The sequence below is a fragment of the Pelobates fuscus genome, chromosome 4, assembly GCF_036172605.1.
Source record: "Pelobates fuscus isolate aPelFus1 chromosome 4, aPelFus1.pri, whole genome shotgun sequence".
In the NCBI taxonomy this organism is placed as follows: Eukaryota; Metazoa; Chordata; class Amphibia; order Anura; family Pelobatidae; genus Pelobates; species Pelobates fuscus.
In genome coordinates, this window is record NC_086320.1 from 204,747,405 (window position 1) to 204,770,523 (window position 23,119).

At 37.1% G+C, this 23,119-nt stretch overlaps 1 protein-coding gene across 2 annotated transcripts in view; it reads left to right on the forward strand.

Annotated features, from left to right (window-relative positions):
- GABBR2 (gamma-aminobutyric acid type B receptor subunit 2) overlaps positions 1 to 23,119 on the forward strand; it is a 630,870-nt gene that overhangs the window by 293,606 nt on the left and 314,145 nt on the right. For both annotated transcript variants that reach the window (XM_063451858.1, XM_063451859.1), the window contains exon 3: positions 18,127 to 18,297. In XM_063451858.1, coding sequence (XP_063307928.1) covers positions 18,127 to 18,297 — 171 coding nt within the window. The remainder of the gene's footprint in view (positions 1 to 18,126; positions 18,298 to 23,119) is intronic.

Here is a 23,119-nt window from a genome sequence, read left to right on the forward strand (position 1 = left end):
TTCACTTTCAATCAGATGTTACTTACCTTAAAAAAAATGTTTTTTTCTCCTGCTCTGTAAATTACATACAGGAGGCTCCTACAGGGTCTAGCAAGCTATTAAGAGAGCAGGAGATAAGATATTCTAAATTAAACAGAATTTGCTATAAAGGAAGGATAAATATTAGCTGACTCTTTACAGGAAGTGTTTAGGAACGCTGTGCGAGTCACATGGGAGGTGTGACTATGGTGCATAAAAAAAGTGATTTAACTCCTAAATGGCAGAGAATTGAGAAATAAGACTGCAGAGGCATGATCTATACACCAAAACTGCTTCATAAGCTAATGTTGTTTTTTGTGACTATACTGTCCCTTTAAATCAGTACTGTCTTCCACCCCCCCTTTCAAAATGAGTATGTCATAAAGATACAATCTTTATGAAATACTCATACTGACTGTGTTGGAATATTTTTTGAAATTACAACAAAGTCAAAATATATACTTAGATAGACTAGCTAGGGATTACTTATTATTCCCAGACGATGACAGTGTCGCTTTAAAAGTGCATTTTCTATATACAAAGAAAAACACATTATTTTGAAAGTCGACCTGTGCAAAATTACCGTATATACTCGAGTATAAGCCGACCCGAATATAAGCCGAGGCCCCTAATTTTACCCCAAAAAACTAGGAAAACTTATTGACTCGAGTATAAGACTAGGGTGGGAAATGCAGCAGCTACTGGTAAATTTCTAAATAAAATTAGATCCTAAAAAAATTATATTAATTGAATATTTATTTGCAGTGTGTGTATGAATGCAGTGTGTGTATGTATGAGTGCAGTGTGTGTATGTATGAGTGCAGTGTGTGTGTATGAGTGCAGTGTGTGTGTATGAGTGCAGTGTGTGTATGAGTGCAGTGTGTGTGTATGAGTGCAGTGTGTGTATATGAGTGCAGTGTGTGTGTGTGTGTATGAATGCAGTGTGCATATGAGTGCAGTGTATATGAGTGCAGTGTGTGTATGAGTGCAGTGTGTGTATGAGTGCAGTGTGTGTGTATGAGTGCAGTGTGTATATGAGTACAGTGTGTGTATGAATGCAGTGTGTATGAGTGCAGTTTGTATGAGTGCAGTGTGTATATGAGTGCAGTGTGTGTGTATGAGTGCAGTGTGTATGTATGAGTGCAGTGTGTGTATGAGTTCAGTGTGTGTGTATGAGTGCAGTGTGTGTGTATGAGTGCAGTGTGAGTGTGTGTGATGCAGTGTGTGTTTGTGTATGTGTTGCAGAGCCTTGGTGGGGGGTGGGCATTTTTTTAATTATTATTTTAATAATTTTTGTTGTTGTTACATTATTATTATTTTTAAAATATTATTTTATTATTATTTATATATTTTTTCGTCCCCCCTCCCTGCTTGATACATGGCAGGGAGGGGGGCTTTCACTCCCTGGTGGTCCAGTGGCATTGGCAGTTCGGTGGAGGGGGCTGGCAGAGAGCATTTACTTACCTCTCCTGCAGCTCCTGTCAGCTCCCTTCTCCTCCGTGCCAGTCCGGTCAGCTCCCCTGTCAGCTCCCAGTGTAAGTCTCGCAGCCGCGCTCTGACCCCGCGGCTCTCGCGAGACTTACACTGTGAGCTGACAGGGGAGCTGACCGGACTGGCGCGGAGGAGAAGGGAGCTGACAGGAACTGCAGGAGAGGTAAGTAAACGCTCTCTGCCAGCCCCCCTCCTACACAGCCCCCAGTCTGTATTATGGCAATGTAAATTGCCATAATACAGACATTGACTCGAGTATAAGTCGAGTTGGGGTTTTTCAGCACAAAAAATGTGCTGAAAAACTCGACTTATACTCGAGTATATACGGTAATTTAGGCTGGTTCGTCTGAATCAAAATTTTGTATTGATTCATCAAGGATTTACCTGTGGAGTTTTTGATCTTTAATAAGGTACAGTTCCAATATTTTATTTGTATATGGAAAATTTTGATTGAATGTGTAAAGTAAACCATTGTTCAGGTTACATTAATTAAATAAACTCTGTTGTATCTAAAACTATAAATCATACTTATCCGTATTTTATTTTTATTATGCTATGTTGAAAGTGTTTTAGTGTGAAAAATTATGTTAAACATCTTGTAAACCAAAATCATGTAATCTTTTAATCTCTTTTGTCCTACAGGGAATACATAATCTCTTTAAACCCTTCCTAAAAGATGTTGTTATACTACAAAGAACTAAACAGAACAGAATGCGGAGTTCTACTTATCAATTTATCCATTGTCATTTATATGTTTAGAACAATACATGCAGCAATATTATAATTGTTATCATTTATATAGCTCCAGCATATTCCGCAGTGCTTTACAATATTGAAAAGGGAAAATAAAATGTCATGCAATTAACAGACAAAATAATGTCAACAGAGTGAAGATGTGTAGTGAATACTTCTTCAATGATATACACAGTAGACATGTACGTGGTGCGATTCTTTTTATTTTTCTAAACAAAATTGACCAAATTACAAATTTTGTACAGGATATATGTTGTTCGTCTATGTGCTGGCTTAGTTCAACCAAAATTTGTCTGTGAAACTAAAATTTGTCTGAACAGGCCACTTCTGCTGCGCAAAAGTTAGTCATGAGACTGCTGCCAAGGGCTTACTAGCCAGACATCACATTAAATAGTTAAATTAAATAAGCCCATAGGGGTCATTATGAAGCCCATTATACCACACCCATGCCTTAATTCGACATTCTGTGAGTGGGGGATGTCTGCTAAAAAGTGAGCATCTATTGGAACACTCTACACCCCCACTGCACCCATGGTAAACAAATACAGAGAGGGTACATAGTGTCCCTCCTGTACAGCCATTATGGGGCTCTAAATACATAATAATGGGAGTGAGACAAAGTGTTATCTGTGTGCCTCACCCATGGTCAGCTGGTGGGACTGTAATCAATAAATCAGGGTTACCTAACTCGTGGGAAGCAGGTGAGGGCTGTAATATTGATAATGGAGGGATACCTAGAGTTAGTTTTATTGCCCCCCCATCATTATTATTAGGGTGAGCGGGGTAGGCTCACACCTAAGTGGTTGATGGGAAATCTAAATAAATATAGGAGGGGGTGGACATACCATTGCTGTTGCTATATTTTGCTTAAATTTGTGTTTGCACCTGGTCCATATAATTTAGGTGTCATATGTATGAGACTAAATGCTGGAATAGCTCTATCCATTCTTTCCCTGATAATATTGAAGGCCTGGTGCCCCCAAAATATGGATTACATAAATACAAGACTGATACTGCACAACACTGTAGAACAACTTTTTAAAATATGGAACCCGAAGACTTACTCATCATAAAGCAGGCTACCCAGCTGAGCTAATCACTGTCTTACAGGAACACTATAGGGTCAGGAAAACAAACATGTATTCCTGACCCTATAGTGTTAAAAACACCATCTCCCACCTCCCCCACCTCCTCCACCCCCTGCACCCTCTGGCCTCCCTAAATATAGTAAAATCTTACTTGTTTTCAAGTCTGCAGCTGCTGGCTCTGCCCCTATCTGCCACAGACCTGCCCCTTTCTCCTGACATCATAAAAAGTGTTTGTCTGAACCAATCACAATGCTTCCCCATAGGATTGGCTGAGACTGTCAATGAGGCAGATCAGGGGCAGAGCCAGCAAAAGTCAAACACAGCCCTGGCCAATCAGCATCTCCTCATAGAAATGATGTGAATCAATGCATCTCTTTGTGGAAAATTCTGTGTCTGCAGGCAGAGGGTGGAGACACTGAATGGAAGTGTTGCTTACTCTGCAGCACTGCCCAAGGAAGCAGTTTTAGCAGCCATCGAAGGAGTGGCCAGTGAAGTTATTATTATTATTATTATTTTATTATTTATATAGTGCCATCAGATTCCGTAGCGCTGTACAAAGAGTGGACTAACAGACATTAATTGTAACCAGACAACTCGACGTACAGGAACAGAGAGGTGGAGGGCCCTGCTCAATGAGCTTACATTCTAGTGGGAGTGGGGTATAGTGACACAACGGGTAAAAGTAGGGGTACGAAGTAAGTTGTTAGAAAAGTATTCCCTGAGGGCTTAATAGGTAATTTTTGACAGTTGCAGGAGAGGAGTCATGGAGGGTGGGTAATGAAAACCTGCTAACAGTTTAATTGATATTATTTTTTGAAGAAGTGAGTTTTCAATGATTTTTTGAATTAGTGGAGACTGGGTGAGATTCTTACGGAGGAGGGAAGGGAGTTCCACAGAAGAGGTGCAGCCCTGGAAAAGTCTTGGAGGCGAGTGTTAGAGGTGGGAGTATGGACAGAGGATATAAGTAGGTCTTTCGCAGGGCGTAGGGGCCTTGACTGGACATACTTGTGTATTAGGGAGGATAGGTAGGTTGGAGCAGCATTATGTAGGGATTTGTAAGCAAGCGCCAGAATTTTGAATTGAGCCCTGTATCTAACTGGGAGCTAATACAGGGACTGACAGAGCGGGGAGGTGCGAGCGGACAGGAAAATGAGCCTTGCCACCGCATTCATTATAGGCTGTAAAGTAAACACTGCATTTTCTCTTACAATTACATTTGAATAATTTTATGTGTTGATAGCATATTTTCTTGTTTTGCCTTTATTGTCAAATGTGGAAGAAAAAAACTGAAAAAGAAACATGCTTGTTCTGCAAATTTTTCTGTTATTTCAGTTTTTCAGTTCTGACTATATGGAATTGTGATTAGCAATCCTTGTGTGATTAATTTGCTATATACAACTTAATAATAAGCTGCATATTTTTAAAGAGATGATCTAGACCTCCACAGTATTTGTGGGCATTCTGTTATCTATTACAAACCATTACTAACATTATCTTTCCTTCCAGGTATTATTTTTCTGCCTCTAGTATGTGGGAAATAATCTCAAAATGTACACCATAAGTTTGTTACCATTGGATATTGTTTCATCTTATTTTTAAGATGTCTCTCATATTTAAGAGTCTTGGAAATATCAATAGAGAGATACTATATTTCCACTTAAGCATAAATAATTGATTAAGCATACACCAATCAAACCACAAGAGTAATTATCAAATACATTAAGTTGAAAGAACATGCTATTTTCCAGTATTTTCTCCTGCATTTCCAAAACGAGGAATTGCTTTGAAAATTGAAGATATCCTACAATGATTACTAAATAGAAAATGTCTCCTTCCTTATACCATAAGCCAATTAACCATATAACCTAATGGCATTTAAAAAGTGGGCACGTTTTATAATTAATGAAGCAAATCAACTCGCAGTAAAATGCACCAACTCACAATATTATTATTATTTATTTATTTTTATCAGCTTTTATCTTTTATTTGTTTTAGCTAGGGCTTAATTACTTAGATCTTTCTTATGATTTTTTAATAAAACATGCACAGCAAAACTATAAAAACATACACTCTTACATTTTTCATACTAAGACCCTAAATTTATATTTTTCGATACATTTTTTGAATCATCTAATATTTTTGGATAAACCTTTCAATATGATTTAATAGTTTGAAAAATATTTTAATACTTTTTTATATACGGATATATTTTTATTAATATTTTGAAAACATAATTTTAAAAGTGTATCCAAAATATAAAATAATTGGAAAAAGCTCATCCAAAATGTTTAAATTAAAAGCCTTTGTTTGTATACTAGAATTGCAAATAATTTAAAGGAAAATGGTTAGGCATATCCTATTTTAATGTGTCAGATCTAACAGCTGGTGGACCTAGAGAGAGATATAAACATAAACAAGTGGATGGAATAAATAGTAAATGTAAAGTTATCCATTTTATAGCCAGACAAATAAATACTATTTCATATTTTTACAATGTAGGCCTTACAACTAAGAATGGATAATAATAAAGTGTGTGGCAGTTTCCACTTGCTTTCTAATCGCTTTAGAAGTTGCAGATTTTTAGCAAATAAGAGAAACTTTGATAAGAGGATCTCTATGGGTTTCTCTAGCCTTAAGTGTCTCTTCAAAATGATTTCCCACACCATACATTAAAGATTTAAATTTGAAGTGTTGACTAGATTCCATCAGGAAAACATTCTTGATATCATTGTGCAGACACTCCTCACTTACCGCCCGGGTTCTGTTCCTACAACCCAGTCGTACAATGAATTGGTCAGTAAGTGAGGAGTTAACAAAGACATGCGCACCAGAGCAGGGAATCCCCACGACGGCTCACACTTACACCATGTTGTAAGTGCGAGCCGTCGTAAAACAGGTAGGTTGATAAATGAGGACTACCTGTATTCAATTCCAACATTGAATACAATGACCTCAATTATGATTAATTGATCACATATTGTCTGTGCACACTGCCATGTAAACTCTCCACTCAAATAACAACACACCCCCTGCCATATCTCATTGTTTTTTATTTCTTAGTCATAATGGGTGTGTCAATTACCACATACAGTTGTTTTTTTATTTCTTAGTCATAATGGGTGTGTCGATTACCACATATAGTTGAATATATTGCTGCTATACAAGCTGCTTAACAGAGGCAAGCCCCAAAGGCAAATACTACTCATTACAAAATTGCATGTTGTTGCAATTTCATTCTTCATATTCACACTCCAAATCCCAGGTAGTACTAGAGTCAGGCCCATGCCAATGGTATAGGCCAATTGTTCTATTACTCCATCTCTCTGTCTCATATCCTCACACTCTAATACTCTATGATGATTTTGTGTAGGTGGAACTGGGTGTAGAAACTTAATGGAATGCTGTGGAATAAAACGTTTGTGGATTGGCTGGCTTATGTAAAGCTGACTTTGTGCACTTTGCAAATTATCTTGTTGCTTCTAACTCTTTGTTCAACATCCACTTGTCATCATGTAACAGTCCTGTTTCTTCCACACTTATTACATCCACCTTTTTTTTATACCGGAATTAAGGTTCTTTCCGGTGGTAAGAAGGCAAGGAGAGTAGTGAACAGATGAGTCATGAACAGGAAGGCATCATGGGATTAATGAAAGAGGAGATGATAGCTGCTTGGCTTGTAAAATACACAGATAGACTTGGTTGAGAGAAAGAAGGGAGAGATTGACATAGAGTATGTGTATTCTTAAATTCCTTAAGTATCCCTTCTGCACCACCTCCTGCAGGTTCAAGACACTTAGGAGGTATAGCTGTTATTCTGTAACTAGGCCCATCTTAACTGTCTGTACCAGCCACAATAGGCTCTTAACCCAGCCATGTCCTGTGCACGCAAACGACCAAACAACTATTTCACATAATTAACTCTCTTCTTCGGCCTATTGTTCCTCCTCCACTTACTAACTTGACCGCCTCAGACTTTACAACTCACTTCACTGACAAGATCTCTACAATCGGGAAGAGATATCTGATCTTTCTTCTTCCCCTTACAATGCTTCCCCTAACCTCACTCCCTCTGCTGTTCTATGTTCATTCGCACCCACTACAGTGGAAGAGGTTTCTGCTTTGCTCCAGTCCTCCCGCTCCACCACCTGCTCCCTAGATCCAATTCCCTTGCATCTTATCTGTACTCTGTCTTCTTCTCTTTCTCTACCTCTCAATAAAATTATCAATCTCTCTCTCTCCTCTGGCATATTTCCATCACCTTTCAAACATGCAACTATAACCCCAATTCTAAAAAAGCCCAACCTTGACCCTAACTCCCCATACAACTACCATACAGATCATTGAAAGAGTTGTGTATGCGAGATTGACAGACTTCCTCGAGTCCAACTCTCTGCTAGACCTGCTTCAGTCTGGTTTCCACGCTAAGCACTCTGCAGAAACGGCACTGACCAAAGTATCCAATGATCAACTCACTGCAAAATATGTTGGTCACTACTCTATCCTAATTCTCCTTGACCTTTCTGCGACTTTTGACACTGTTGATCATCAACAGCTTCTTCTCATTCTCCGCAATATCGGTCTACAATATATCGTTCTCTCCTGGTGCTCCTCCTACCTCTGTCAGTCCCTACATTGACTTCCTGTAAGATACAGAGCTCAATTTAAAATTCTGGTTCTTGCTTTCAAATCTCTAAATAATGCTGCTCCCACCTATCTATCCTCCCTAATACACAAGTATGTCCCGTCTATGCCCTTACGCTCTGCTGAAGACTTACGTCTATCTTCTCTCCATACTCCCACCTCTGATGCTCGCCTTCAAGACTTCTCGAGGGCTGCACCGTTCCTGTGGAACTCACTTCCCTCCTCCGTTAGATGCTCACCCAGTCTCCACTCCTTCAAAAAAAATCATTAAAAACCCACTTCTTCATAAAAGCGTATCAAACTGTTAATAGATCCCAACTGATTCCTCTCTTGCAACTGTCATTAATCTAATACTATCCGTACCTTTTGTGTCACTTCACCCCTCTCCCTCTAGCATGTAAGCTCATTGAGCAGGGCCCTCAAGTCCTCTGTTCCTGTCTGTCCAACTTGTCTGGTTACAACTACATGTTTGTTCGTCCACCCACTGTAAAGCACTGCGGAATTTGTTGGCGCTATATAAATAATAACATAATAATAATTATTATAATAATAATAGGTTACCAACATTATTGCTGAAACATTGAAACAGTTTATAGAAAGGACAAACACAAATTAAAACACAACATGGGAAAGTGCGTCCATTAAATAAACAACTCTGTGTTCATACTTCCCAACATTTTTAATGAACATGTATAAAAATGCATGGTATTGAGAAGAAATAATCTTCAAACTTTCGAAAATATTGTGCTAGGAATTAGCAGATTATAATTTGTGAGAAAATTAGCAGGTAACAGTTGCTATCTCTGAAAATTTAGACAGGAATAATATTGGCCTACAATTATAAATTGTGTCAGATAAAAAAAAGTCCAAATAAACACCAAACAAATTGACATCAGTGGAAGATGACGACCTTGAAAGAAGAAATATCTTAAAGTTTAATTCTGACATAATTTAATCAACTATATGTGCACTATATGTTAAGCTGTATAACAGAAAACTGCTATTGATGAGCTGTGCAATACTCATATCATTCAGCTACGTTTGGTTTACATTCTCTGGAACTCTGGGAAATGTATTCTGTCAACCAGTACGTCTGAGAAAGCAGAATAAAATCAAACAAATTAGATTGATACAGGATTTTATAAAAAAAAAAAAGAGGCTTCACATATTGTATGCAGGAAGAGCTTTCAAAATTATCATTATCACCAATGTATTGTCCATCAGAACTGTGCCAGAGAGAATTCTTTTTCATCTAATAATAATTACAAAGTTATGGACGTGATGGTACATGACTGATGTAAATAAATGTTTTCGTTATAGTTGTTCGTACGCTGCGACAACAAAAGAAAAACAGATCACTCAACATAGCAAGCATTATGGGAAATATAAACATTCATCTCTTTCATCATTCAATGGCATTGCTGCTGACTTAAAGTGAATCAGTCAGAGTCAAGTTCAATCTATTTGTTTCTGGAACAAGACAAACTTTTAGTTAAATTAGTCCCTTACTGACCATGATGTCTGATTTTTTTTCCAAAATTAACATTTCTGGACTGAATGCATACTATGACAGTTCGGCTGTATGTCCGCTTTAAAGTATATTTTTTTCCATCCATTGCCAATTTGACCCTTTGTCTGAGTAACCAAAGTTGAGACCCTGTCCGATATGATTGCATGTCAAATAAAAAGCATAAGTTGCTTTCAGCAAGTTTACTATATTAAATAGTAGTTTATGCTACTTGAGCAATCATTTCAAATCAGTACAGCAATTTGTCCCCTGAAAGCGTAGCAAGACTGACATAAAAATAAAACTGAATTAGTTCCTAGTCCTTTTTGAAACTGATAACAGACAATAACTATACATTCATTTTGAGTCGCTTTGCGGTCTATTTACAACGTAAGGCATGGCTAGTTGCAAAATTACTCTGTAATGTTGGAGAAAAGTTATTCTGCTGTGTTCATTTGCAAATCATATCACCTGTGCCAAAATAAATTTGTATTTACCAGGATTACGTTTATTTTTTTGGTTAAAACAAAAAACAAACAGAATGGAAAGATACATTATTTGTAATACTATCCGTCATAGAAATACATTTAGGTGCAAGAGTCAAATGAGATGTACTTATCTTCATGCTGATTGTAATGTGATCATTTATTATGGATTAGGGATTACATTTTGTATGTATAAATTGATTGCAGTTAAAAAATGTGTTGTCTTTAGATCAAGAGAAGATTTAAAGGAAACCTATATTTGCAAAAATAACAATCGTTATTCTGGATTTTAGGTACCTTTCTACTGATGTGATCACTCTTAACCCCTTTGTAAAGGTCATAAAGGTTAAGATAAATGCAGATAATTAGCCTTGTTTCCAGCATCGAGACTGATCCATTACAGTCTCCAGCTCCTCCTACATTGGTTTCAGCATCCCTTCTGACATCGCCTTCAATCTCATCCTGTCCAATGGTTTTCATGGAGAAGGATTGGAGACAAAATGCATGTAAAGCAAAACGCTTCCCTTCTCAAGTCAAATGCTGCGAATTGACTTGTACTCTTTAGTGGAGACAAAAGCACCTACAATGGCTGTCAGGAAGACAGTCACTAGAAGATTGCTTAACACTTGATTGTAAACATTGACACTTTTAAAAAAATGGCACAAATAAACCCAGTAAAGAAACATTTACAGTGTGTGACTTTAGTGGTCCTTTAACGACTTTTGCAATGTAAGGTCCATAAAAGACAGGCATACAGATAGATAGATAGATAGATAGATAGATAGCAATCCGTTAATACCTAGCAGCAGATCCTGTAAATAAGATACCTAGCAGTGAGTTAACGGGATCAGCTTAAGCATTTGATCCTGGGCTGTAGAATACACCATTGTGATGGATAATAGCCTGTATCATGTTACAGTCTCAATTATGATTCATGATTCTTGAAGGCCATTGGGAAAATCTCTATGCTTAGTATTTGATGTCGGACTATAAGTGTGCAGTTATAGTAAGGACTAAGTATTCTCTGTTATTCATCATTCCATACTCAATATCTCCCTCTCAGCATTGTCCTAGCAGCAAATCTGTTTCTTTCACATGAGTTTGAATTTGAGATCTATATATATTTTTTTAGTTCTTTATCCACATAATTTCAGTATCACCAACTGTACAGCTCCCACGCAAATTTATATATGAACTGTCACCCTTATGTTAAGCAGTTCCAGTGGACCAGAATGATTTGAGGTGAGATGGCCTTCACAAGACACATCTGTATAATTAGAGCTATATTTAAATTAGGTCTCAGATGTACAAAACTTTCCATAATGTGACAAAGGTGTAACACTCTCTAAAAATGTTTTTTTTTTTTTTTATATAGCATAAATTTATATTTAAAGAACCTACTTCTGCTGAGTAAACCTTTTAATTTGGTTCCTCAATGTACAGTTACATGTTATTCCCATGATTGTTCTGTTATTCCCATGATTCTTCTATTCCTAAAAGTGCTCTTAAGTCAGGGAATAAGTTTGCTTAAGTTGAATCTCTAGTGACTTCATCTCAGAGTTTATTTAGTACATTTTTACAAAATGAGAGAGTGAGCATACAGAGGAATATAATTTGATTTGTATTAAACAAGGTGGCGAAGTTAATATGGCAGTTGAGATCCTGTTACTTTAAATATAATATAGCAGAATAAAACAAAACATACTTGTGACTATGATTTGCTGGAATTTTTTGAGGTTTGTTTTGTTGGTTTGACATACCTGTGAAGTTTAGTCTCTGATTCATTGTAGTGGAGTCTCTCTCATTCAGTTTCATTTTACTTGGATTTTGAGTTTTATGTTGTTGGCACTGAGCCTAGCTCCTGAGGCATGCTCTCTTTTTTATCTTGCATAGAGACAGCCACAGAGCCCAGTTTATTGGAATTTTCATGGACCTATGACCTGTCTCATTGTCATGCTTTCTTTCACAAACTTACAATACTATGACTATACTGTAGATTGATCCTTGCCCAATAGTGTTGTCTTATCCTAATCTAAGAATTTGAGAAACGTGTGCACAAGGTTAATATGTCTATTTGTTATTTTCTGTGTCGGATCAGTGATTTTGCGAATCAACACACAATTTCAGGACAATAATACAAATTTGATCAGAAAACGACAGTGCTCAATTAAATTTGAATTTTAGTGATATAAGGTTCTCTGTTGGGTTGTCATTCCAACAGCTGTCTGATTGATGGCAGTTAATATGTAAGTTATATTAAAATCGCATCTCAAGTAGTCATCTTCATCAAGCTCTAACCATAAGAGCAAGGTAACTTTTCTGGCCCTTACTTTGCCATAAGTGAATATACCCCGCAATTTCTAAATGAATAAATTTTAATCAAACACCTGCATTAATAACTTTAGCACACGGATGTTTTGCTTGTACATATTTTATTATTTATTCTCGTCACATTTTTCACCCATATTTTATCAGGTAACCGGAATCAGATTTTTCCATTACCTTATCTGATCAGGACTGGATAAAAATGTCTTAGTTCGCAGAACATTCTATTTCCTCTAAATTTCAGGAATTGCATGTAAGATTATTATTCAATGGTATCAAACCCCAGTGAGACTCCATGCTATCTTCCCACATATGTCTAAAGAGTGCTGGAGGTGTCATTCTGACCTTTTCTTATATCTGGCTACCATGTTCTCATTAGAGAGAAAAAAAATACGCAAATGCATTCTTTCTGCTATTAAAGAACCCTGTGGTGAAGACCTTTCTAATTTACCCTGCCCCATCTTGTAGCACCAGTCTCTAAGTATAATACTTCTAATGCTCACTGTGGCTAAAACACTGACTTCCAGTAGGGGCCAGGGCTTTCTCATGGAACAACACCGATTCCTTTGGGAAAAATACTTTTAATCTTCCTCCTTATATACACTTCTGTCTTCATCACATTCATTTTTAGTAGCTCTTAAAAGGGCACTATAGGCATCAAGACCACTTCATCTCATTGAAGTGGTGTGGGTTCAGTGTCCCTATTCCCTTAACCCTGCAATATAAAATATTGCCATTTTAGAGAAATTGCAATGAATACATTGAAGTGTTAAAACTGCTTCTAGTGGCTGGCTACTACTTCCTGTAATTTCACAGAGTTTGACTCAAATAGCCAAATAGCCTTTTATAGAGTAAATCTTCCAGGAGACCAAAGAAATAACCTCCTTCATATGGCATTGGTAGTCAATTTGTGCAACTATTTCTGACTGTATGGGTTTTGATGGAGTTTTCCAGTTTGTACCTAAAATTACTTTTGTAGTCATAAGAATGTGAATTAAAAGAGATTTGTGTTCTAGTCTGCAATTGGGGAAATCTAAGTGAAATAAAAATAATTGGGGTGTTTCCTGTGTGCACAGTTTTGTAAGAATTTTGGTGATAAATTTCTTGATCTCCACTAATTCTTCACACTCCCACCACATGTAGTAAATTGAACAGACAGATTTTGAGCATCTCTAACAGGTATTGGAATGACTGTGTTTGAATTTCTTTTTTTCTGTTAGGAGTTAGATACCATCTGTGCATTATCTTTGAAAAATATCAATGGAGACCTAAACTATGAGTAATCTTCCTAACCTGCATGAAAGCTTCTCCCCAATAATGAAATTGAAAAGAATTCCCCAATTCACTTTCCCATTTATTTAAAGATTGAGGTTTGTGTGTATCCCTAAAACTATCTGTCAAGTGAATTGTTCGGGAGATAAGTTTATTTTGAAAGTGTTTAGCTATAAACTTATCAAACTCAGGGTGCTCTTCGATTTCCAATCCGGTAATTAGATGTTGGATTTTTATATAGCTATATATTTCTATATCAGGTAAACCAAACAAAGTTTTTATACTGTAAAATGATAAAATCCTGCCAGAGGGAACAATCTGAGATAAATTATTAATGTTATATTTTTACCATTTAGTTAAATTGATATCTTGTATATAGAACTGTAACACTTCAATCGCAGTGGAAGGAAATGGTTTATTTGAGATTGTAAATTGATTTTTGAATGATTTCAAAGCAAATAATATACCAGCAACTATGGGATTAGAAATCAAGAGTTTTATACTGCTCTGGGTCTATCCATCCATATCTAAATAAGGATATTTTAGGGCAAGTTTTGTCTTCTAAGTTCTATTTTCCAACTAGGGCTTGCTGGTTCATGATAGTCTCACTACATCAGCAAACGTAGTAATGTCATGTAATTCCTTAATATCAAGAATATTAATTACACCATTCTGAACATTTCTAGTTAATGTACCATAAGAGACTATGGGAAGTTTATGAGTACCATTAAATTGGGTGATAGTAACAACCCCTGGATGTTGGGCTAAGGTAACATCCCCAGGACGTACTTGGAAACCAGAGTAATCTGAATGTACCTTTCCTGGTTAAATACTTTGTTATTATTATTATCCCAAATAAAATTCAAAGATACTTTATAAAGAGGAATCCAAAATACTTCATAAAGAGGAATCCTTTCATGTAGAGCATGGCTTTCTTGTTGTGGGCTCATCGGGACCTTATATGTGGCCTTTCTGCATTAAATATTGTGTTTGTATATTTTTTCCATCTCATTATACTGATGTCAGACAGTCTTGCACCATTGACAGCCAACAATGCATTTCTGGTAATCACGATGAAGCAGTGACAGGTTACCAGTGGGCTGGGTAGGGGATCATGGAGTAGAGGGATAAAAAAAGATGTGGAACGTAGCATGGAATAAAAGTTATATTCAATAAGGGGTATATACAAATGAATTAATCAATGAGTGAGATAAAAAAATGGCGAAGGCAATATTATAGAATGAAAAGAAGAGACAAAAGAGAGATGAATAAATAAGGGGAGTTGGTGTTAAAAGGTAAGAGGTATCTAAAATGGGAACTCTGGAATAAAAAAGGTGGTGTGAGTGGAAATTATAAAATGAGAAGAAAGGGGCTTAATAAAAGGAGCATTTGATATGAGTAATGGAGGAATAACTGAATATGATGGAGGGGAGAATAAAACATATAGATATAAAGTCAGGAATAGAAAAAGATCATAACATACATATAGCAAAGAAATATGAGGAATGGGGTGACGACTGGATATCTTGGAGAGAAATAATCTGTCAGAGAGGTAGTTGCTGTTGTTATTTGAGATCAGATAGCAAGTAAACCATTGACAGCAGAGATGGCATATTGATTTGGACATCATCACAGGTGACTTTTATTATATTAGTTTCTCAACAGCAGAAGTGTTGTTAAGAAAGATGAATACACTAATTAGATCACATCCATTTTGGACATCACCAGAGAATAAATCAGTGAATAGGTTTTTCAATAAGAGCAAAATAATTGGAAGGCTGTTTTATATTTCTATATATAAAACAAAACTAGTTAAAGGAATACTCCTCCAGAACCCTTAAAACACAAAGAGCATGCAGATTTGGCATTTTTACATGATATGAAAAATATGTATTTAGAAATGAACCTTGTTACACCCCTATATATCAACTAGACAACTGGCCATGTTACTTCCTGGTTGTTTAGTTTAGTTGAGCTAAACTCAAGAGGAAGGTAATTGCTCAGAGCACCTGCCTTTAAAAGACTTCTCATTGAGCTGCATTGGGAAGCCTGTGATTGGACAGCCACAGAAAGTCTGGGTTGAGGTTAAAGGAGATGGGAGGGAGGTCTTACAAGGTTTCAAACAAGACATCTGCAGCATTTGCAAGCTGTTTTTAGATATACCCTCAATAAAAAATACCTTATTAAATGAATAAATGGTATTTATTGGGATAAAATCTACTAAACAATGATATTTATTTATTTGAGCAGTAGAGTGTCCCTTTAAATGCAGTAAAATGAGTGCAGTGCTATTTATTCTAATACAGTTAGCCAATGGAAATGTGGACCAATACAACATAATACCGATTCTTAAGTATACTGGCATGATGGTTGGAGTAAGAGGAGCAGCTCTCTGTTAGTCTGCTCAAGGACTGTGTAAAAAAGAAGAGGTCACACACTTGGACTTCAGAAGAGGAGATTTTGCCTACGAAAGAGGAAAGGATACTTTAGAGAAAAAAAATATACAGATGTGGAATTATTTGTCTAAATAAGTTATCAGACTATGTACATTTTGTTTAACAACTGCAGTAAGCTTTTCTTCAAAAAAGAGAATATACAAGCATATAATATGTTCATATGCGGGTTAATAGCTTGTCCATCCAAGTGGAAATCGTATTGCCACTTTGGAACTAAGTAGGAATCTTTTCACAATTAGTGACAAAATTGGAAATCAATACAAACTTTTTCCTTCTGTTGGGTCAGCAGTAATACAGATTTGTGGAAGGCTGAACTTGATGGACTTTCTTTTCTTATTCTTTATTACAATGTAACAATGTAAATATGAGTAGTTTTCCATGATGTTGAAAGATCTGACATCAGGGAGGAATATAGAATAATCTGAACAATTTATAAAATATCAAAAGATGTAGAGAAACACCATTTGTAGGTGTTAGGGTAATGGTGTGGAGCTTTTGTCACATCTAATTAACATCCTATACCCTACTGAAGCAGGATATAGGAAATCTTTTTTTGTAGGAACATTATGAATGTTGTTTTGTGGTTCAGAAAACATATGTATACATTACATAATTAATTATTTAATTAATAAGTTTACTGTCTCCACCTCATCATACAGAGGCTGAGGGTGGGAGCAGGGAAAACGGCTGTCTACACTCCATAAAACTATAAGGGATGCACAGTGTAAATCACCTATAGTTAGCAGGGGTTTGAGGAAAACCCTGACTCTAATGTTTTTGGTCAAGGCAATAATCTTTGGAATAAGGATAGATTAAGCCCCTACTCCACCCCACGTGGAGCACTGGAATAAGGGAGCAAAGGACTAAGCCCCTGCTAATAGGTTATTTATAAACATTCTTGTCATAGTTGCTTGGTAACGAGGGAATGGTAACTGTCTACCAAGGGGTCTGCATTTCAGTGTCCTCTTGGTCCTTGAGCACACATCATCATCTACCAATTTAACATAATGATATAAGGATACATTTCTCATAAGTAACTCATTGGTTTTCAATATTGCTCATATACTATTACAGTAACCCCCGAAAAACATCTCAAAGTAATTAGTAGCCCTTGCCCCTATAATCCTGCCCCTAAATTCTGAATTTGTTCATATGCCTGCTGCAGCCTTCCTAGCAGCCTCCTTTCCTAAACCTACTCAGACCCTTTATGGATACCCTGCTCTTTCACCTGTTTCATGCCTATTCAAATTGTTAAGTTGAATTCTCCGCACCTGAGTCCATTTTCCATCGCATCTTCAGCTATATTTCTGTTCCAGCTTTCGTAGCTCTCTCTACCTGATTACAATTCCATAACATCTGCCCTGACTCTAATATGCATACTGCATATGAAACTACTTAGTTTATTTCTGGAATTTATTCTTTGGATTCCCAAGCTTACTCATTCTAGTAACCACGAGTTTTGTTTTGTGTTAGCACTCATACTATCACAAATCTTTTATGATCTATTCCTGTAATCAGATCTAACCAGAGGAGGTATAGGCTTTTATTCTTTAAATAATAATTCAAACTCTGCCACACAATCCCTGACACCTGTGCTGTTTGGTTTTTTTCTTCTTGTCTCCTCCACACCACTTTGCATGATGCAATGATGGACCAGCAGATTCCTTATTTAATATATGTCCTATGGACTTGTGCACTTAAAGCTTGTTCCATTATATTGTTAATATTGATGTGTTTTTTTTGTAGAAGTATTATGTGAGTTAACTGCAATATATGCTGATTGGAGGATATTTTCAATAATGTGCCTGACTATAAACACGTCAGTATATAGCCAGACCTCCTTGTCTCTTCAATAGCTTTACTTAATTATAGTCCGATCTCATATGATATCACATCCTTATGTTTGTAAAAATATATTATTTCAAAAATGTTTATGTGTGAATAAATATCAACCATTTTACAAAACTCCTTCAAGGCTTGTCTGTAAAAAAATAAAATAAAAGGAAAACAAATAAAATAAAAATTAATAATGTATTTTTAATCAAAAATATTATTTTTAAATTCCTGCTTCTTTTTTTCTTTCCTTCTAGCTCTCCTTTGCAGCAACAACACCCGTTTTAGCTGATAAGAAAAAATATCCATATTTCTTCAGGACTGTTCCATCAGATAATGCCGTTAATCCAGCAATAGTGAAATTCCTCAGACACTTTAAGTGGCAGAGAGTGGGGACCTTAACACAAGACATACAAAGGTTTTCTGAGGTAAGATGGCACTTTACATCTAAATGAATTGTGAAATAAAAACCCATTACAAAAACCCATTACGTGTGAAAGTTTAGATTGTAAACATCAAACGTAAACTTAAAATGGCAATAATGTAAAATATATAATTACCTTTGCTAGATTGCAAAACTATTAACAGAGGTTTACTAATAGGAAAGTAATGTTTAAGAATATATGTGTTAACCGATTTTGGACAATATTTAACAACCTTGGCATCACTGAGGGTAAAATAGTAGGAATTGACCCTACTACATAATGTATAAACTTACAGATGTATTTTTAAAAAGTGAGTGCTGTATCAACAATATTACTAAGTATTTCATATTATTATTACTTAGCCCTGGACCAAGATACTGAGACGAGGGGTCCACGTGTGTAATTACAGACCAGTCGGGGCATTATGAGGCATCCCTCAACTGGCCTGTTGAACTTTGTGGGGTCCTTTTGCATGGCGAGCCCTCACAACTAAATTCATCTTCCCTTTCCCAGTACTTGCTGTAACATGGTTGATCATTCTGGTGGAAGTCTGGATGCTGGACTTTCTTTGCCTTTGATCAACCGCAACAGATAACTGAATCCTCAGCATTCCATGTGCGATTTAGTGGTTTATTGAGTGATTCAATCCATGACAATATTCCTACACCAACTGGTCTTTTTTCAAGTAGATTCATGCACAGTCACTGTCAAACTGTAAAGCTCAATGTACTGTACTTTACTTTATATATTGATTCATGTAACCTGACATGCACAATGTGTGTATCAAACATACTGCTTACATGTATGAACTTTTCAGCACCTATGTTTGTCATCTGTACGCGACGTGAATGACAATAAAAAGAAATTGAACAAAAAATTAAAAATAGATTTGCATGTGATAAAACAGAACAGCCAATAAGCAGTACAAAAATTAATCACATGATAATTTCAAACTATGAAACAATATTACAAAAAGGATTGACCCTCTCAGTCGCAGAAGCTTGGAGAGATTGTTTATCACCTCATTATACAATCCTTTCAGGAAAATTCATTTTGAACTTTAAGTGCATGATCTAAAAGTGCTTAATCTGGCTTAAAAAAAAAATGTATACAAAAAGTCTTACAAGTATCTCTGGTATATTATTATTCCTAAAGCACAAACAAGTTCCGTAGCGCTGTGGACTAACAGACAAGTATTTGTAACCAGATGATTTGGACACACAGGGACAGATGAATTGAGGGCCCTGTTCAATGAGCTTACATGCTAGAGGGAGTGGGGTAATGTGACATAAAAGGTAAGAGTAGGGTAGAAAAGTAGGTTGCTAGGATAGTGTTCATTGAGGGCTTAGTGTTTTGTTTTGATGACTGTTTCAGGAGAGGAATCAAGGTGCAGGGTGGGAAAGCTGTCCACAAGTAGGTTGGAGCATCATTGTGTAGAGATTTGTAAGCAAGTATCAGGATCTTAAATGGAGTCCTATATCTTATGGGAAGCCAATGTAGGGACTTACAAAGGGGAGAGGCGTGGGGGTGCGGGCGGACAGGAAGATGAGCCTCACCCCCGCATTCATTATACACTGTAACGGGGCAAGTTGGGAACACATAAGACCACTGAGAAGCAGATTACAGTAGTCAAGGCGAGAGAGGACAGTGGCACGGACAAGCAACTTAAATAGGGTCGGATGCATGCAATATTTTTGAGGTGGATGTGGCAGGATTTGGTGATTATTTGGGCATGAGGGGTGAAGGAGAGGTCGGAGTTGAAGAGAACACCTAGGCAGTGAACCTTAGAGGTAAAGTGGATGGTGGCGCCATTGACTTGGAGGGATACAGACAAGGGAGTAGCAACACTTGAGGGAGGAAAGACCAAAAGTTCTGTTTTGGACAGGTTCAGTTTAAGAAAATAAGCCACCATCCAGTTGGAAATAGCAGTCAGAGACATGTGTCAAGAGGGTGGTGAGAAATCAGGGGAGGACAAATAAATTTGCGTGTAATCCGCATAGAAATAATACCGGAAGCCAAAGGAGCTGATGAGTTTACCAAGGGAGGCAGTGTAGATTAAGAACAATAGGGGAAGAAGGACAGACCCTTGGGAAACACCAACACAGAGGGATTGGGGAGAAGAGGCAGAGCCCGAGAAAGAAACACTGAATGAGTGCTTGGAGAGGTAGAAAGAGCACCAGGAGAGAGTGGTATCTCGTAGACCGAGATTACGGAGGATGAGAAGAAGCTGTTGATGATCAACAGTGTCACAAGCAGCAGGATGGTCGAGGAGAATTAGTATAGAGTAATGGCCGTGGGATTTTGCAGTGATAAGATCATTGAATACTTTGGTCACAGCTGTTTCAACAGAGTGACAAGTGCAAAATCCAGATTAAAGCGGGTCAAGCAAAGAGTTGGATTCAAGGAAGTCTGTCAATCTCGCATACACAACTCTCTCAAAGATCTTGGAGACAAATGGCAGAGATAGGGCAGTAGTTGGACTGGAAATTAGGGTCACGGTTGGGTTTTTTCAGGATCGGGGTTACGATTGCATGTTTGACAGGTAGAGGAAATGTGCCAGAGAAGAGGGAGAGATTGAAAAGTTTAGTAAAAGGCAGAGCAAGAGAAGTAAACAAAGTGCGGATGAGATACGAGGGAATAGGATCAAGGGAACAGGGGGTGGGGCGGGAGGAACGTAGCAGAGCAGAGCAGAAACCTCTTCTGCTATAGTGGGTGCAAATGAGCATTGGACAGCTGGGGAAGTGCGGTTAGGGGAAAGGTTGGAAGGGTAAGGTAGGATAAAAGGTAACAAGGTATATATATGTATATATATATATATAGAGAGAGAGATTTTAATAATCATATTATATAACATTGTAAACAATTATAAGATAACAAATATAAGATGGCAATGTCCATGGCACCTTTGCAGTAATATATATATAACACTTGCATTATACAGGGTGAACCAAAATTCAGAGTAGGGTTCGAGGAATCTATAACTTTTTTTATTAATTAACCAATTTCAATGATATTACATACAGTGAATTCTTAGCATGTGGATATTGTTTTTGACTAGTTATGGAGGATGACATCTTTTAAATGAGCCCTATTTGCTGCCTCGCAAAATGGGAATGTTTTGATTGCATTGCTCATAACAGTAATTAATGTTTGAGGTTCTAGCATTCGAATTTCTGCACAGATATTTTGCTTGAGCTGCTCAAGTATATGTAGTTTGTTTACATACAACCACTCTTTCAAATATACCCACAAGAAGTAAACCAGACTTGATAGGCGAACAATTTATCTGGGAACTTCTTGAAAATATCAGCTCGCTGAACAGCTGTCTCAGGAGGTCCATGGCTGTATGGGCAGTAGCCCCATTCTGTTGAAACCACATGTCAAGATGACTTTCCATCCAAAAAATGTCAATCATATCACAATAACTCACACCAGTAACCTGCCATTTTGAAATTAAATTCCACTATTTTTTTCATTGTTCCTTTATGAAATTATCCATCATGATTCTCCCAAGACACAGTTCTAATATGTACCTGAAACCAAAACAATTCAAATACTAACACATTTTTTTTTTATTTGTCACATTCTATTCTTAATTTTGACCCACCCTCTATAATATGGGTGTCAAAATATATATGTATAGTGGGGTGCACAAACTTTAGTAGTGACTTGTGCTCTACTTTTTGCAAATGTTTTCCATGTGATAAATGTATGGTTCAAATATGTGCAAACATCATTATTTTATTGAGACTATAGTTATGTTTCAGAATGCAAAGCAATTTTAACACTTTAGATTTCTTTATTAGTGCCTCAGTTTATCTTGTTTGCATTGAAATGATGATGCCAGCCATCTCTCCACATTCCTCTTCTCATACAACCATAATCAACCTTCTGCATACCAACAATACATGCCACCTTAGCCAGCTAGTCCTTTTTTTATATGCCTCCATACGCCAACCAACATTACCAACCCTTATTCCTATGTCACCTTTGACTTAAAGTTGTCCCTATTGCCCAATTTAATGCCACCATAGCTAAGCTCCCCAGTCCCATGCTGCCATTACCAGTAAGCCCACACCACTCTCTCATCTCATGCCACTCTTGCCAGTAAGCCCTTCTCATTTTTACATCTCATTCCACCATAGCCATTCCTCTACATTCCCATATCACTATTGCCAGTCATCACTTCATATGAGAACATTACTAACCCTCCACATTCCCATGCCACATTTGTCACCCACTTCTCACCATTCCCATACAGCCTCCACTCACAGCAAGCCCTCTGCATTCAAATGCCATCTTAGCCAATCAAGAATCTACATTCCATCATAACCAGATGAAAACATTTTGAAATCTCATGCCACCCTTTCAGCCATCACCACTGACAGATTAATTCCTCCTCATTACCTGTGTATTCACTATGGTATCTCAGACACTCCTTCACAGTTTCCATGCAAATATTATTCAGTGTCAAAAGGACAGGGTAGAATGGTGCAAAATCTGGTCCCCTCATCTTCATGCAACCCTCTTTTCCAGGAGGAAAAAATGTAAATGGCATCCATAATCTACACAACTACTCATTCAATAACATTTTAAATTTCCATGAAGTATACCTTGGTAGCACTGCGTATATTAAGCCTAGAAAACATCACAACTTGATGTTAAATTGTTGCCAATTGATGCGGATTTGTCAAAACAACACTGTTAAGACACAAATAAAACATTGCAGTGACACTTCTACCACCATGCTGCTTGGCCTCACTACATCAGTAATGGAGAAAGAGGTTGTAGGAGAAGAGTTGTGACACAAAGATAGACACAAACA